Source organism: Ranitomeya variabilis, chromosome 2 (assembly GCF_051348905.1).
Source record: "Ranitomeya variabilis isolate aRanVar5 chromosome 2, aRanVar5.hap1, whole genome shotgun sequence".
NCBI lineage: Eukaryota > Metazoa > Chordata > Amphibia > Anura > Dendrobatidae > Ranitomeya > Ranitomeya variabilis.
Window position 1 is genome coordinate 264,650,375 of NC_135233.1, and position 16,387 is coordinate 264,666,761.

Sequence of the window (16,387 nt, forward strand, 5' to 3'; positions counted from 1 at the left end):
GAGGAGTGAGGGCCCTGCTCGCAAGCTATGAGGAAAAAGGGAGACACGAGAGGTGGATGGTAACAATTGCTTTCGTTGTTCGGACCAGCCATAGTGTAAGGATCGGGTGTTCATATAAAGCTGCATGAACCGGTTATCAGCCTAAGTATGTAACAGTACAGACACTGAAGGCTAATTAAATGCATAAAGCGTATGAGAACATGATACGAGGAACCTGATTATGGTTTAAGTTTTTGGGTTTTTTTTATAAATGGGCCACACAGGGATAGTTAGGTTAATGTGTTGAGGCGGTAGGCCAGTCTGAACAAATGCGCTTAAAACTGTGGGGATTAATTGTATGCACCTGGGTAGTGCATTCCAAAGAATTGGTGCAGCACGTGAAAAGTCCTGGAGACGGGAGTGAGAGGTTCTGATAATTGAGGATGCTAACCTCAGGTCATTAGCAGAACGGAGAGCACGGGTAGGGTGGTAGACTGTGACCAGGGAGGAGATGTAGGGTGGTGCTGAGCCCGTGGAGTCCTTTGGGGATGAGGGTAATAGTTTTGTACTGGATTCTGGAGTGGATGGGTAACCAGTGTAGTGACTGGCACAAGGTAGAGGCATCGGTATAACGATTGGTGAGGAAAATGATCCTGGCTGCAGCATTCAGGACAGATTGGAGCGGGGAGAGTTTGGTAAGAGGGAGACCGATTAGTAGAGAGTTACAATAGTCCCGACGAGAATGAATAAGAGAAACAGTGAGTTTTTGCAGAGTCGAAAGTAAAGGTACCGTCACATTAAGCGACGCTGCAGCGATATCGACAACGATGCCGATCGCCGCAGCGTCGCTGTGTGGTCGCTGGAGAGCTGTCACACAGACAGCTCTCCAGCGACCAACGATGCCGGTCCCAGGGTAAACATCGGGTTACTAAGCGCAGGGCCGTGCTTAGTAACCCGATGTTTACCCCGGTTACCATTGTAAATGTAAAAAAAAAACCAGTACATACTCGCCTTCTGATGTCCGTCAGGTCCCTGGCCGTCTGCTTCCCGCTCTGACTGTGAGCGCCGGCCGTAAAGTAAAAGCAGAGCACAGCGGTGACGTCACCGCTGTGCTGTGCTTTACAGCCGGCACTGACACATTCAGTGCAGGAAGCTCTGAGCAGCAGCGCATCACATTAAGCGACGCTGCAGCGATATCGACAACGATGCCGATCGCTGCAGCGTCGCTGTGTGGTCGCTGGAGAGCTGTCACACAGACAGCTCTCCAGCGACCAACGATGCCGGTCCCCGGGTAACCAGGGTAAACATCGGGTTACTAAGCGCGGCCATGCGCTTAGTAACCCGATATTTACCCTGGTTACCATTGTAAAACATTGCTGGCATCGTTGCTTTTACTGTCAAACACGACGATACACGCCGATCTGACGACCAAATAAAGTTCTGGACTTTCAGCAACAACCAGCGATATCACAGCAGGATCCAGATCGCTGCTGCGTGTCAAACACAACGATATCGCTATCCAGGACGCTGCAACGTCACGGATCGCTATCGTTATCGTTGCAAAGTCGTTTAGTGTGAAGGTACCTTAAAAGGTCGAATTCTAGAAATGTTTTTAGGTGCAGATAACAAGAGCGAGCCAGTGGTTGGATGTGGGGTAAATTTACTTGCCTTTTCCTCCCCTGCTCTTTAAAGAAGTTGTCCACTACTATAACCTTTTTTTTTTTTTTTTCATAAATCTTGCTATTATGTGCCACTGAAAACATCTACTGTGTTTTATTTTAGCAATATTACCTTTTATCATGCTGTAGCAGCCCACTTTAGTGCTGGATTCAGCTCTCATGGGGTTAATCGACAACTTCCTTTCTCCTGAGTCATTGTGCTCTAATACTACAAGTTCCATGATGCATTGCACTGCTACTAAGCCTGAACCTAGCACACCCTCTCCAAAACACACCCAACCCCTCCCTCCTCTCCCTCCTCTAGCTTCAAACAGATTTGTGATGTCATTTCTGTCCAACCTCCTCTTCTACATTTGTCCAACCCACAACCCACACTCCATTACACATAGAGGGATAGATAGATAGATCGATACATAGATCGATACATAGATCGATACATAGATCGATACATAGATCGATACATAGATCGATACATAGATCGATACATAGATCGATACATAGATCGATACATAGATCGATACATAGATCGATACATAGATCGATACATAGATCGATACATAGATCGATACATAGATCGATACATAGATAGATATGGGATAGATAGATAGATAGATAGATACATACAGATATATGTCTATTTCCATAGATATGTCCATATCCATGTTTCTAAACCCCTTCACCCCTGCAGCTTTTTTGTTTTCGTTTATCGCTCCCCTTCTTTCCAGAGCCATAATTTTTCCATCTATATGGCCATGTGGGGGCTTATCTTTTGCGGGACAAGTTCTACTTTTGAACGACACCATTGGTTTTACCTTGTCGTGTAGCAGAAAATGTGAAAAAAATTCAAAGTGCAATGAAATGGCAAAATAAGTGCAATCCCACACTTGTTTTTTGCTTGGCTTTTTTGCTCGGTTCCCTAAATGCTAAGGCTGTGTGCACACATTGTGGATTTGATTGCAGATCCGCAGCGTTTTTTGCCGCACTGAATTGCATCAAATCCGCAGTGTAGTGTACAACCAATGTAAGTCTATGGGAGCCGCAGACTTGTTGTGCACATGCTGCGGAAAAGGCCGCACCGAAACGCAGCTTTTTTTTCTCGCAGCATGTCACTTCTTTTGTGCGGAACTGCAGCGTTTCTGCACCTTTAGGCTATGTGCACACTCTGCGGCGTGCTCTGCAGGTTTATCCCGCAGCGGAATTGATAAATCTGCAGGGCAAAACCGCTGCGGTTATCCCTGCAGATTTATCGCGGTTTGTTCTGCTATTTCCGCTGCGGGTTTCCGCCTATACTATTGATGCTGCATATGCAGCAATATGCAGCATCAATAGTAATGTAAAAAATAATAAAAATTGGTTATACTCACCCTCTGACGTCGCGATCTCCTCGGCGCTGCACCCGGCGGTCCAGTTCCAAAGATGCTGTGCCGAGAAGGACCTTCGTGACGTCACGGTCATGTGACCCAGGCGTCATCACGGTCATGTGACCACGACGTCACCACAGGTCCTGCTCGCACACCAACCCTGATAACGGACGGCCGCGTGCAGCGCTGAGAGGTAAGTATAGCATCATTTTTTATTTTAATTCTTTTTTTTTTTACACTATTTATGCTTCCCAGGGCCTGGAGGAGAGTCTCCTCTCCTCCACCCCGGGTAGCAACCGCACATGATCTGCTTACTTCCCGCATCATGGGCACAGCCCCATGCAGGAAGTAAGCAGTTCAATGCATTCCTATGGGTGCAGAATCGCTGCGATTCTGCACAAAGAAGTGACATGCTGCGGGTTTTAAACCGCTGCGTTTCTGCGCGTTTTTTCCCGCAGCATGTGCACAGCGGTTTCCATAGGGTTTATATGTTAATGTAAACGCAATGGAAACTGCTGCGGACCCGCAGCATCAAAATCGCCGCAGATCCGCGGTAAAAACCGCTATGTGTGAACATGGCCTTAGACTTTCATTGAGTCGGGCACATCCGCCGCAAAACCGCAGATGTAAAAAAGATCTGCAGTTTTGCTGCGGATGTGGGTCCGAGAAACGCAGCAGCTCGGGAGGATGGAAGTGTGTGGGCGGTGACGGTGTGCGTCTATGTGTGGGCGGGCGGGGTCTGCGGGCTGTTCGGATGTGTGCTGCGCTGTGCGGGACTGTTCAGGTGTGTGCGATGTCTGTGGGCTGTTCGGATGTGTGCGGGGGGTCTTTTGGGGTGTGTGTGCAGGCATCATCCGATGGAACTACAAGTACGCAGCATACAATCTGCAGCTCATTCTGATGTAATCCGGACAGTGGACACACACCCTACGCTATCCATACATCTATCAATAGATATCTATCCATACACATCTACAGATAGATATATGAATAGATAGATGTATTCATCTATAGATCTATCTATATGTAGATCTGTCTATCCATTTCATCTATCATCTATCTGTCTATCTGTGTGTTTAAAGGAGTGTGGGTTGGACAAATGTAAAAGAGGAGGTTGGACAATAATGACATCACAAATCTTTTTTTTTTGTTCAATAATACATCTTTATTTACCTTTCAAAAACGCACCAAAACGCCTAAAAACCGCGCAAAAACCGCAACAAAAGCGAATTAAAAAATGCATCAAAACCGTGCAAAAAAACTGCATAAAAATGCATCAAAACTGAAAAAAATCGCATCAAAACCGCACCATAATTGCATCAACACTGCACCAAAAACTGCATCAAAACTGCGCAAAAACCGCACCAAAATCGCACCAAAAACTCCATCAAAACCACACCAAAACCACACTAAGAACTGCATCAAAACCGCACCAAAAACTGCATCAATACCGCACCAAAACTGCAAACTGCACCAAAACTGCACCAGGTTTTGATGCAGTTTTTGGTGCAGTTTGATGCAGTTTTTGGTGCGGTTTATGCGCGGTTTTAATGCCGTTTTTGGAAATAAGTAAATAAACGGAAAATGTGCATGATTTGAATGGAAACATGCATGAAAAAACGGATTCCAAGGCCGGATTCATCATTTCACAGCTCAGTTTCATCGTTTTTTTGCCGCAAAAAAACGCATGCGTTTATTTGCGGCAAAAAAATGCATTGCTGTCTATGTAAACGCATGCGTTTTTAAGCACATGCGTTTGTTTGCGTTAAAAGCGCATGCGTTTTTATAGAAAAAAACAGAAAGAAACACCACCCACCACTATCAGGGTGATAAAGGGATCCAAATCCTCACCCCTAACCGTTTAATGAACATTTTCTGACATAGTGCCACGTATGTAAGTGCCACGTATGTAAGTGCCACGTATGTAAGTGCCACGTATGTAAGTGCCACGTGACACGTATTTCAGTGCCACCTATGTAAGTGCCACGTATTTCAGTGTCACGTATTAAAGTGCCACGTATTTCTGTCACGTTTACGGTTAGGGTTGATGTCACCGCTCTATAGGACCCTCAGTGACACACTGACAGGAGGCAATGGCTCCTGCAGTGTATCACTGAGGTTACTAAAGTTCACTGGTCTCACTTTATGGCAAAAAGCTGCGTGGGAACTTTCTCATACAGCATGCCATAAAGTGAGACTAGGGACTATTTTCTCACAGGGGCGTAGGAATACATTGTGGGGAATACATTGTGGAAGGATACCTTCCTCCCCTCATTGTCTTCCTGGAGCCCCTGGTGAGTGGTTGCATCAGCAGATGCTCCAGCTCTCCACGGGAGATCGTCGAGGGACACTCGTTTTAATTGGATTTCTGCGGATCAGGGAGTATAGTGTTTGTTTATTATTTTAATATTTTTTACAGATGACAATGGCTTCGGGGATCAAAGTGACAAGTGATGGTGAGTATGTAATCTATGTTTAATGTACTGTATGTATGTACTGTATGTTCTGTATGTATGTACTGTATGCGCATGTCGTTGCATGCCGCATGTCGTCGCATGGCGCATGTCGTCGCATGGTGCATGTAGTCGCATGGCGCATGTCGTCGCATGGTGCATGTCACATGTTGTTGCATGGCGCATGTCATCGCATGCTGCATGTCGCATGTTGTCGCATGGCGCATGTCGTCCCATGTCGTCGCATGGCGCATGTCATTGCATGGTACATGTCGCATGCCGTCGCATGGCGCATGTTGCCGCATGGTGAGTGTCGTTGCATGGTGCATGTCGCCGCATGGTGCATGTCGCATGTCGTCGCATGGCGCATGTCGTTGCATGGCGCATGTTGCGTGTCGTTGCATGGTGCATGTCGCCGCATGGTGCATGTTGTCGCATGGTGAGTGTCGTCGCATGTCGTGTGTTGTATGTATGTATGTATGTATTGTGTATGTGTATTTTTTTTTTTTTTTTTTTACATTCAACACATTAGCCGGATGATGGGACTACTACTGTCCCATCATTGGCTAATGTGTCACTCACTGCCACTGTAGCAGGCAGAGCCCGATGGGACTTGTTGTCCCATCGGACGATGCCTGTACATAGAGACAGACACACACACACACACACACACACACACACACACACACACACACACACACACACACACACACACACACACACACACACACACACACACACACACGCGCACACGCACGTACCGGTCCGCACAGCGCCGGGGACCGGGACCGCACAGCACCGGCGACCGCACAGCGCCGGGGACCGGGACCGCACAGCGCCCGGGACCGCACAGCACCGGCGCCCGCCCGCACATCCCTGCCTAGCCCCGCCCACCCCCAGCACGGCCCCGCAGGCAGCCTCAGCCCCGCCCACAGCCCAGTCACTCTTTGAGTGACTGCTGTCTGTGGAGCCTGGGGACACGCCTGCTACTGACGTCACGTCAATTTCCAGAGTCTGGAAATTGACGTGACGTCGGCGGAAATGAGCGGCGGCTGAAGCCTGGGGGTCACGTGACCCGGACTCAGGCACCAGAATAGCGCCGCTCACAGGCGAAAACGGCTAAAGAAGGTATTTACACAAATTATCAGGGGCCCCGGGGGGATACATAGGGGGGTTAATTGAAAGTAGTGGACAACCCCTTTAATCATGCTCATATTTTCCCCACCGTTTTTGCTCCACTAATCATCACTCTCCTTCACCCACCTGCTTCCCTTTCTCTGCTTATTCTCACTGCTGGCGACAGATCCCCCCCCAATCCTGCCCCCCCCCCCCTCCTCATACATTACTAATCCTCATCCTATCCTTCTCACACTATGAGAAACTATCGCAACCCCTCACACTTAAAACCTGTGCCACTGACCCCCACCACCCTGCTTCCCCTCTCTGGGGCACTTTGGAATGCCCGCTCTGTCTGAAACAAGCTCCACGTGGTCCATGATCTCTTCACTTCCCGCAGCCTTTCCTTCCTGGCCCTCACAGAGACCTGGCTGACGCCCCCTGACACGGCCTCGCCTGCAGCACTGAGTTATGGTGGCCTCCAATTTACCCACACTCCTCGCTCTGGCAACAGACATGGCGGAGGAGTAGGTATCCTTCTTTCTAAAAACTGCTCCTTCAACCTTATCCAACCCCCACCCTCCCTTATCCTCCCTTCTTTCGAGGTTCACTCTGTCTGTATCTACACTCCCTCCAATCTCCAAATGGCTGTCATATACCGACCACCGGGTTCAGCCACTACCTTCATCGACCAATTCTCCACCTGGCTCCTTCACTTTCTCTCTGCCGACATCCCCACCATCATCATGGGCGACTTTAATATCCCTACTGACACCCACCAGCCAGCAGCCTCCAAACTACTGGCCCTTACTTCATCTTTTGGACTCACCCAGTGGTCCTCCACAGCCACCCACACAGACGGACATACGCTAGACCTCATCTTCACCTGCCTCTGTTCCTTATCTAATCTCACAACCTTTCCCTTCCCCCTATCTGACCACCATCTACTCATCCTCTCTTCCTTGTCCTCCTCACCCGCCCCCCATGTCCAGCCAGTACCACATCCTCACAGAAACCTTGCACACCTAGACATTCACAGACTCTCAGACTCTCTTCTACCCCTGTCCTCCATATCTTCACTCCACGACACGGACAGCCCCACCGCTTTCTATAACTCCACCCTCACATCAGCCATAGACTCAGTCGCCCCTCTCATGCATGGCAAAGTGCGACGAACCAATAGGCAACCCTGGCATAACAATCTCACAAAAAAAACTTCGACAAGCATCCAGGGTCACGGAGCGGCGTTGGAAGAAAACACGCCTGCCAGACGACTTCACTGCTTTCAAACAAGCTACACTTGACTTCAAATCAGCCCTCACCTCTGCTAAACAGACCTATTTCACTAACCTTGTATCTTCACTATCCTACAGCACATTTAACTCTCTCCTCCGCCCACCACTGCCACCTCCAACTCCCTTCATCTCTTCCGAGGACTTTGCCACCTACTTCAAAAACAAGATCGACCAAACAAGGCAAACCTTTACTTGTCCAGCACCCCAACCACTCCATATACCAGACCTCTGCCCTTCCCTACTAACCTCCCTCTCCAACATCACTGAAGGAGAGCTTACTCGCCTCTCTTCCAAATCGCACCTCACCACCTGTGCACTTGACCCCATCCTTTCCCACCTGCTCCCCAACCTCACTAACACGCTCATTCCAGCCCTAACCCATCTCTTCAACCTATCGCTCTCTTCTGGTACCTTCCCCTCTGCTTTCAAACATGCCACCATCACACCCATCCTCAAAAAAAACTAACCTTGACCCAACTGCTATGCACAGCTATCGCCCCTTTATCACTGCTCCTGTTTGCTTCAAAACTCCTTGAGCAGCATGTCCATGCTCAACTTTCCTCCCACCTCTCATCTAACTCTCTCCTTGACAACCTCCAATCTGGCTTCCGCCCCCACCACTCCACCGAAACTGCCCTGACAAAAATTACTAATGACTTAGTCACAGCCAAAGCTAACAGACAGTTCTCCATCCTCCTCCTTTTTGACCTGTCCTCTGCTTTCGACACAGTCGATCACTGCCTACTGCTACAGATTCTTTCTTCCCTTGGCATCAAAGACCTTGCCCTGTCCTGGATTGCCTCATACCTGTCCAACCGCACATTTAGCGTTTCCCACTCCCACACTACCTCCTCATCCCGCCCTCTCTCTGTTGGAGTCCCTCAAGGCTCTGTCCTAGGGCCTCTACTTTTTTCCATATATACCCTTGGCCTAGGACAACTCATAAAGTCCCATGGCTTCCAGTACCACCTGTATGCAGACGACACTCAGATCTACCTCTGGCCCGGACGTCGCCTCCCTGCTGTCCAGAATCCCGAAGTGTCTATCAGCCATATCCTCCTCCTTCACCTCTCGCTTCCTAAAACTCAATGTAGACAAAACCGAATTCATCATCTTTCCCCCACCTCACGTATCCCCCCTACCCGATCTATCTATTATGGTAAACGGCATCACGCTCTCTCCCGCACCTGAAATCCGCTGCCTCGGGGTAACTCTCTCACGTCCAAGCTCTTGCCACCTCCTGTCGCCTCCAACTCAAAAATATTGCCAGAATCCGTTCCTTCCTCAGCCCACAATCTACCAAAACTCTTGTGCATGCTCTCATCATCTCCCGCCTCGATTATTGCAACACCCTCCTCTGTAGCCTCCCAGCTAACTCCCTTGCACCACTCCAGTCTGTCCTCAACTCTGCTGCCCAGGTAATTCGCTTCTCCCCTCTGCAAATCCCTCCACTGGCTCCCAATTCCCCAACGAATCCAGTTCAAACTACTAACACTGATCTACAAAGCCATCCACAACCTGTCCCCTCCCTATATCTCTGAACTATTCTCCCAATATCTTCCCTCACGTAATCTTCAATCCTCCCAAGACCTCCTACTCTCCTCCACACTTATTCGTTCCTCACACAACCGCCTCCAAGATTTCTCCCGAATATCCCCCATCCTCTGGAATTCTTTGCCCCAACACGTCCGATTATCCACCACCCTCGGATCCTTCAGACGGAACCTGAAAACCCATCTCTTCAGGAAAGCCTACAGCCTACAATAATCGAGCCGCCGCCTCACCACCGCCAGAGCCGCCGCCTCACCACTACCTTCTGTCTCTTCCCCACTATCCCATAGAATGTAAGTCCGCAAGGACAGGGTCCTCTCCCCTCTGTACCAGTCCGTCACTGTAAACCTGTTTACTGTAAACAATATCTATAACCCTGTATTTAACCCCTTTCTCATGTACAGCACCATGGAGTTAATGGTGCTATATAAATAAATAATAATAATGAAAGAAAGCTCGGAATCAAGTATGACCACCAAGGCAGCGGGCATGTTGCTTGGGAGTAATGGTGGAACCACACAAGGAGATGGCATCCAGCCTGCAGTTCGGATGGACATGATGGGTACTGCAGACCTGCATCATCATCCACCAGATGGTTGATTTACCATCCCGCGTGTTGCAGCAGATTTGGGGGTGACTTGTGATTTCTATTTTCCAGGCACAGTTGTTGAAGGATCAGCTTGCGGCAGAGACTACAGCTCGCATAGAAGCTCAGGACCGAGTGCGACAATTGCTGCTGACCAACCGCGACTTGTTACAGTACGTCTCACTGCTGATGAAACAGTTAAAGGAGCTGGAGATCAGGTCTGACCTCAACATCACTGGTGAGCGTCCATGGCTTCCAGGCCTCGCTACGTGGGCAGGATGTATATTGTGCACTGGTGATGTGGATGTTGGGGAGGGGGGTGATATGGAGGGAAGCTTGACTTGGCCATGTGACGTGGATGTTGAGTGGTGAGGTACTCTGCTCAATGTCACTGCTCCCCCGGTGACCCTGCTGATAGGTTTCCCTCTCTTACAGTGCATCGGGGGTCTCTACATAACTTGGCACTTGCTCAGTCTTCGTCCCTAAATTTGAAGAACCTCTACAGTCTGGAAATCAATCTTCCATACACGTCCACCCCGGCCTCAATGCAGAAAAATGTACGCTGTGCCCCGAACGGGACCATGGGAGAAGCGTACCTCAACTTCCTTAACCTAGAGAAAAGTGGGAAGGCAGTGGTAACTCACCGGGCGGAAGCCTCCAAGTACCCAAAAGTACAGAGGGCGGATGAGGACAGGTAAGTGATGATGACGGTCTAAAGTTAAATTATTATTATTTATTTATTTACTAATGCTGCAAGGTGGCTTTTAGTTCTTGGTGCTGTAACTGCAGAAATAATCGATTTTGCAATTTGTCCAAAATACCTTGAAACAGTCCTGGGGGCAGGTCTTTCCCCCCCCTAATGCAGACGCAGCTCCGCCATCACTCATACCCTCTTGGCGCCGGGCGCCGCCTCCTCAGCGTTGTTTTGAACTGTCCCGGCGCCTGCGCTATTATGTTATGCCTTGGGCATGCGCAGTTAGCGCTGCCCGTCTTCTGACATCATTTGCTGGCTAGCTGACTGTGCCTATGCGCCGCGCTGCCAGAGATCCTGCCCCGCAGTGTCTTCTGATTTATTCACACTGCGGGGCTGGGATTCCTGGGCATGCGCAGTGCATATCTTCGCCTCACTCATCTCCCTCCGCCTTCTTCAGACTGTGCGGCGTCAGCTGATCCCTAATCGCCGTGACATCGCATGGAACCTTCTGACCCAGAAGACAGGGAGCACAGTTCTGCCAGGGGTAAGACTGTGTCCTCTCTTGTCCGGGACGGCAAGACCTTTTCTTCTCCTAACGCAGTTGGCGTTATGGCACAGGTGTGGATGGCCCTTGCTCTTTTTCTCTTTTCTCCTGACTCCGACCGCCAGAACAAGGAGCGGGCATAGCACAGATCCTACAAGTACTGCAGTGCACAGGCGCTGGGCCTCTCTGACCTTTCCAGCGCCTGCGCACTGCAGTACTTTGCTCTGCCCTCAACAGGACAGACAAAGTACGCCTGCGCCGGAGCCGCAGCGTGAAGACAAGAGGAGGACGTCATCGTAAGAAGATGGGAGGTCCTGGACCGGACCGCAGCGGGACCGCCCCTGGGTGAGTATAATCTAACCTCTTTTTCTTATCTTTCAGGATACAATGGGGGCTTATCTACACCATTCCAGACAAAATGCTGTAGATAAGCCCCTGATGCCGGTGGGCTTAGCTCATCGTCAATTTTGGGGTGACAGGTTCCCTTTAAATCAGATTTTTATTGAACATTTTCAAAATAAACTTTTCCCTTCACCATGACAGCACCGCACGTGAGAGATGGCATCCGCCCACAGGAACAGTAAACCTGTAGCAGAGATAAAAGAATGGGGCGGCCCCTCTCTCCTCAGTTTGGTTTCCTGTTCCTGCAGGTGGACGCCTGTCGCAGAGCTCCTACCTCCGGAGGGATTTCCCTCTGTTGATTCCGGTCCGGAGGCCGAGGTCCGCGGGGGGGCCAGCCATACTCGGCGGCATCGCGTGCGGTGCTGTCCGGGTGAGGAGGCTGTGTCCGCGCCTTCTTTCCCCCTCTCTGGACTCCCCGGCGCCCGCTCTGTGCAGAAGGCTGGTCCGGGGTTTAGGGGCGTGTCCTTCGCTGGCGCCGAAGTGAAGGATGACGACTTCCGGTCGCACGGAGGTGACGTCACACGCCGAGGGAGCCGGTGTGCTGGACACTTCCGGGCAGAAGTTGATCCAGAGGCGCGCACACCGCTCCTGATATAAAATAGCAGCAGCCAAGGGAATCGCTGGTCCTTCACAGCAAGCATTTACCTGCGAAGATGACCGAACCAGCGATGGATCCGGATACGCCCATGATGCCTGCGAAGATATCTGAGGAGGCACAAGCTACTGCGGTATCCGGGGTCCTGGAGGGGTGAGTGCCTTTGTAAGGCAAACCACACATACTGACACCCTGTACACTATATGTTTTTTAGGGAAGGAAAGCCACATCCAAACAGAAAAATAGGGTCTGTGCACTATGCAAAGACACACTCCCTAGCCAATACAGCAACAAAATCTGCCAGCCTTGTATTGACAAGACAGTAGCAGAAGAATCTTCTTCCCTATTACAAAACATCATACAGCAAAAGAAACTCCCCTCCCCCAGACAAGTGAACAAGGGTCGGACGTAGATTCAGGGGATGAACCGGGAATATTAACCCCCTCCGATGCCTCAGACCTAGACTCCTCGGATGAGGAGTATGGCCACCCTTATTTTCAGTCAAAGAGATTGGGAAATTGCTCAAACTCGTTAGAGCAACTATGGGGGTAGAGACTCCTAAAGAGCCACGGTCAATTCAAGACACAATGTTCAGTAACTTGGAGGGAAAAAAGCGTAAATTTTTTCCCTTCCATGAAAATATAGTAAATCTAATTAAAAAGGAGTGGAAAAAGCCCAATAAGAAAATATCCATCCCTCAGGCCTTAAAACGCAAGTACCCCTTTGATGAGGAAATCTGTGAGAAGTGGGAAAAGGCTCCCAGGCTAGATGCTGCCATTGCCAGCACCTCTAAAGGGGTAGCATTACCATTTGAGGACATGGGAGCCCTAAAAGATCCCCTAGACAAGAAAGCAGATGCCTTTCTAAAATCGGCTTGGGAAGCGGCGACATAGTCATTTAAACCCGGGGTTGCTGCCACTTGCACAGCACGTGCTATGGTCAAGTGGTTAGAGGAGCTAAGTGACCAGATCAAAAACAAATGCCCGAGAGAGAGAGAGGCTACTTGAAGCATTACCCTCTCTACAGGGCGCCGCAAGATTTCTGGCAGATGCTTCAATTGATTCTGTCAGGTGCCGCACGTGCATGTGCTCTCTCCAACTCAGGTCGTAGAGCATTATGGCTAAAAAATTGGTTGGCTGACTTCCAATCGAAGGTCAAACTCTGTGGGGTGCCCTGTGAAGGACAATACCTTTTTGGTAAGGTCCTAGACGAGATCCCTGAGAAGGCGTCGGACAAGAAGAAGCGGTTTCCACCCCCTTCCTTTCCTAGGCGCCGATGGCAAACCTCTCGTTCGTCCTTTCGTGGATCTGGATATAGAGGGACCCGCGGCCGATCAGATGACAGGTCTAGTCGAGGCAGACACTGGAAAGATCGAAAGGAAAGGGGATTTCTTTTCAACAAGCCTCCCCTCAAATCTGATCCCAAAAATCAATGACGCCCAAATACCAGTGGGCGGAAGACTCCGATGGTTTGTCCACCACTGGGCGGCACTACCGGCGTTTCAGTGGATAACCAACTTATTGTCAGAAGGGTTAAGGCTCAAGTTCTCCAGCCTCCCACCAAATCGTGTGATAATGACCCATGTGGCCGAAAAAAATCAGGCCACACTAGAGAGAGAAGTTCATCTCCTCATACAAAAGGAAGTATTAATAAGAGTACCTCATCAAGAGATAGGGAAGGGGTTTTACAGCACCTTGTTTCTGACACCAAAACCAGACGGCTCGCTAAGAGTAATATTCAACCTGAAGGCTCTAAACCAGTATATTCAAATAGAAAGATTCAAAATGGAGACCCTGAGAACGGCAATAAAGGTTCTCGACCCAAACTGTTACATGGCAGTGATCGATCTTACAGATGCTTACTACCATGTACCAATCGCGGTCCAACACCAACAGTACCTGAGGTTACTGGTAAATCTTGCAAACACCCCCACCCATCTACAATATCAATGTCTTCCCTTCGGGGTGGCTATAGCGCCCCGCGTATTTACAAAAATCATTTCCGAAGTGGCGTCCTTCATCAGGAAAGAAGACATAATGCTGGTACCTTATTTGGATTTTTTGGTGATAGCAAACAGCAAAGAAAATTGCGAGAAAACAGTCGCAAGAGTACTGGAGGTGCTAACCAAGTTAGGATGGGTTATAAACCTGAAAAAAATCAAGACTTATCCCAACGCAGACTCAAGAATTCCTCGGGATCCTATTAGATTCGGTCAAACAAGAGTGTGTCCTCCTACAGAGGAAAATTCAAACTATTCAGCAGAAAGTACGACAGTCTGTTGTAGCTGGAACAATCTCATTACGGAATGCAATGTCGCTTTTAAGAGTTCTAACGGCAACAATTCCAGCAACACGGTGGGCACAAAGCCATACACGAGTGTTACAATGGCAGATACTGACCGAACAAATGAGGACTCCATACAATCTGAACCGGAAAATTTGTCTATCTCCAAAGGTTCAGGACTCACTAGAATGGTGGCTAAAAGTAAAAAATTTAAGCAACGCAGTGCCGTGGTCAGTGCAGAATCCAGTAGTCCTTACTACCGATGCGAGTCCATGGGGGTGGGGAGCGCATTTGGAGAATAAGGTCCTACAGGGACAATGGGAGGCCTCAATGGCAGCAGCGTCCTCCAATCTAAAAGAGTTGTCGGCAGTAAGGCAAGCACTTCTTCACATAGGAGAAGGGATACGGAGGAGACATGTGGTGGTGTTGTCCGACAACAACACAACGATAGCCTATATAAATCGTCAAGGGGGCACAAGATCACCATCCCTTATGGCAGAAGCCAAAGAGCTTTTCATATGGGCCGAGAACAACCTTCTGTCCTTAACCGGAACATACTTAAAGGGGTCAGAAAATCAAGTGGCCGACTTTTTAAGTCTTCATATATTACATCAGGGAGAATGGTCCCTAAACCAGGAAATATTTGGGAAAATCTGTGCCAGCTGGGGCGTTCCAGAAATAGACTTATTTGCCACAAGAGAAAATCGAAAGGTGAGGAAGTTCTATTCTCTGAACCCGAGAGAATACCCGGAGGGAGTAGATGCGTTTCTATACCGATGGAACTTTCATCTAGCGTACGCATTCCCCCCGATACCATTAATCCCGACGGTCCTCAAGAAAATTCGGGAAGACAAGGCACGAGTTATCCTCATAGCCCCCTTTTGGCCGAAAAGGGCATGGTTCACGTGGCTCAGACGCATGTCTAGCTCGGACCCGTGGATCCTCCCAGATGCCTTGGATCTCCTACACCAGGGACCAGTTCAACATCCCCAAGTACACGAGCTACATCTCACCGCCTGGAACTTGAGAGGGGGCTTCTATTAGCAAAAGGTTTCTCAAACCCTTTGGTGACCACGTTGCTCTCTAGCAGGAAAAAGGTCACCTCCGAGAAATACCAACAAATTTGGCAAAAATTCCTGGAATTCTCAGGGCGACAGTTGTCCGAGACAAGCCAAGAAGTCCCGGTAAAAGAAATTCTAGAATTTCTACAAAAAGGGTTAGAGAGGGGGTTATCTACTAGCACCTTTAAAGGTGCAAGTCTCTGCCCTGGGTGCGCTGTTTGATCAGAAACTTGCTGACCACCCTTGGGTCTATAGGTTCATCCGAGCCTCCTTTACATCTAGACCCTCAAAATTATTACCTAAGGTGGCTCCCTGGGATCTAAATTTAGTTTTAAATGCTCTAACAGTTTCCCCCTTTGAGCCTCTTGATTCTATTTCAATAAAATCCTTGACACTAAAAACGGTCCTCCTGGTTGCCTTAACTTCAGCCGGTCGTACCTGCGAGCTGCAAGCTATGTCGGTGAACCCCCCTTACACTACCTTCCAGGATGACAAAGTGGTTATCAAAACCGACCCGGCCTTCCTTCCAAAGGTCAACTCAAAATTTCATAGGGACCAGGAAATTATTCTGCCCTCATTCTGTCCTCAACCAAAATCCCAGGGAGAGCAAACCTTCCATTGTCTCGATGTCAGACGCTGCCTGCTTCAATACATGGAAGCCACAAAATCTTGGCGTCAGTCATCAGCCCTTTTTGTCGCCTTCCAGGGGACAAACGGGGGTAAAAAGGCCTCAAAGGCAACTATTGCACGGTGGTTGCGTACAGCTATCTCACTTTCATATTCCTCTT

The 16,387-nt window shown here is 49.2% G+C and overlaps 1 protein-coding gene across 4 annotated transcripts in view; it reads left to right on the top strand.

Moving 5' to 3' along the window:
* The window catches only part of LOC143805465 (carboxyl-terminal PDZ ligand of neuronal nitric oxide synthase protein-like), a 70,764-nt gene that overhangs the window by 29,501 nt on the left and 24,876 nt on the right, over positions 1-16,387 (top strand). For all 4 annotated transcript variants that reach the window (XM_077284875.1, XM_077284876.1, XM_077284877.1 and 1 more), the window contains 2 exons: positions 10,093-10,258; positions 10,456-10,714. In XM_077284875.1, coding sequence (XP_077140990.1) covers positions 10,093-10,258; positions 10,456-10,714 — 425 coding nt within the window. The remainder of the gene's footprint in view (positions 1-10,092; positions 10,259-10,455; positions 10,715-16,387) is intronic.